The sequence below is a fragment of the Cyprinodon variegatus genome, unplaced genomic scaffold, assembly GCF_000732505.1.
Source record: "Cyprinodon variegatus isolate N-32 unplaced genomic scaffold, C_variegatus-1.0 Scaffold1220, whole genome shotgun sequence".
Taxonomy (NCBI): domain Eukaryota; kingdom Metazoa; phylum Chordata; class Actinopteri; order Cyprinodontiformes; family Cyprinodontidae; genus Cyprinodon; species Cyprinodon variegatus.
The window spans coordinates 117646-119326 of NW_015151673.1; the positions used below are offsets into that span (position 1 = coordinate 117646).

At 54.1% G+C, this 1681-nt stretch overlaps 1 protein-coding gene across 1 annotated transcript in view; it reads right to left on the reverse strand.

Moving 5' to 3' along the window:
* LOC107102236 (plexin-B1-like) overlaps positions 1-1681 on the reverse strand; it is a 99825-nt gene that overhangs the window by 28353 nt on the left and 69791 nt on the right. Inside the window, exons 11-12 of the mRNA XM_015401449.1 lie at positions 1669-1681; positions 597-1391 (exon numbers count right to left, since the gene is read on the reverse strand). Coding sequence (XP_015256935.1) covers positions 597-1391; positions 1669-1681 — 808 coding nt within the window. The remainder of the gene's footprint in view (positions 1-596; positions 1392-1668) is intronic.

Consider the following 1681-nt stretch of genomic DNA (forward strand, 5'->3'; position numbering starts at 1 on the left):
TAGATGGCAGTAACTCATTTAGCTAACCAATAGATGGCAGTAATTCATTTAGCTAACCAATAGATGGCAGTAATTCATTTAGCTAACCAATAGATGGCAGTAATTCAGACAGACAGGGCATTAAGATTTGCCTTCCTGTGTCTGATTCCTTTGTTGGCATCTCGTAGCAGCGTCAGTGTTGGTTAAAGGCGGCTAACGTATACTTAGGGAGAAAAGCTATGGCGAGCTAGCTGAGCTAACGGTGCTAAGTGAAGCCAGTTGTAATGTCACTCTGCTGACCGTTTCTTCACAGTAAATCAAGTCAAACCTGGTTTCTGACACAGCGTAAAGCTGGTGTTCGGCATGAGACAAGAGGCCGTCCTATGATGGTGGAAATCTGGAGCGTCCGCTGACGGATCTAGCGCAGTTAGGAGAGATAACGCTTCCTAACGCCAAACGGCTCGTTATCGTCCTTCATCCCATAGAAACAGGAAACAGACAGGGGGAGCAGGAACAGAAGCAAAGGCTGGAAGGTAGCGTCCGGTCTGACGCTGGGAGAACTGGGAGGGACTGGGAAGTGTTGAAGAGTAGAGGCAGGCTAAGGAGTCCCAACTCACCGGTAGGAAGGCGTCAGCTGAGTCAAACTGGTAATCCAGCTCAGGATCTGAGTCTGCCTCCCTGAGGTGTGCGTATGAGGGGGGGTCACGGTCTTCCCCGTCACCTGAGAGCACCGTAGGAGCTGAGAGCGTAGCCGTGTCCTCTTCTGCCGCCATGGCGCCCTCTGGTGGAGCGTCTACTTCCTTTGACTTCATGCTGGGTTCAGAGGGGTTACGTAGAACCTGGGTGACCTCCGGGGGAGGGGAAGGCTCAGTGAGGGCCAGTTCTGCTACAGAGGCGGCGGTGGGCACCTGAGCGCCGGGCGAGGCCTGCGTTGGAGGCTCCTCAGCTTCCTGTGCATCACTAGAGGGAGACTCTGTGACCACCGAGAGGGTGGAGGCATCTGAGAGGATGAGGGGCATCAGGGGCTCCTGGTCTCCACTAAGACCATCGGCCCCAGTGGCGGGCTGCAGCTCTGCTGCCGCCACAGCAACGCTTGGCGTTACGGCAGCCTCTTCAGAATTACTCTGAGTGGCAACAAGCAGGTCATCCGGTGCAGCGGGGCCTTCAGGGGGCGGGGCTGTGCTGGAGGGCGTAAGGTACACCGTAAAAGGCCCGGTTGGGGGTTCAGGCCAGGCCGAGGTGGCTAGCTCCCAGCTGGTTGCTATGGTGACGGGAGCAGGGATTGTCGTGGCGGCGGTTGGCGGTGTAGTTGTGCTCATGGTGGGTGTTGTTGCTGTAGCCGCCGTGGTGACGGATGTGGAGATGACTTTAATGGTTTTGGTGGTGGGAGGAGGAGATGTGGGGAGTTTAAACTGGGGAGGGAAGGGAAGGGGGGGCATATGGGGGAGGGTGAGAAAAATCAAAATCTTGAAAAAAAAAATGAAACAAAACTAGAATAAAACAGCATGCAGACACCTTAGCGACAAGACTGGGAGCAAAACGAGCAAATTAAACGTTTTATTTAGAAAAATCTTAAAAGAGATATAATGAGTGATCATGATTTTAGACGAGCTGTTAGCATGACGGTGGAGCAGAGCGGGAACGCGTGTGACACGGCGCGGCGTGCGGCGCTGGTGTACTGGGACTTACATGCTGGTTGTAG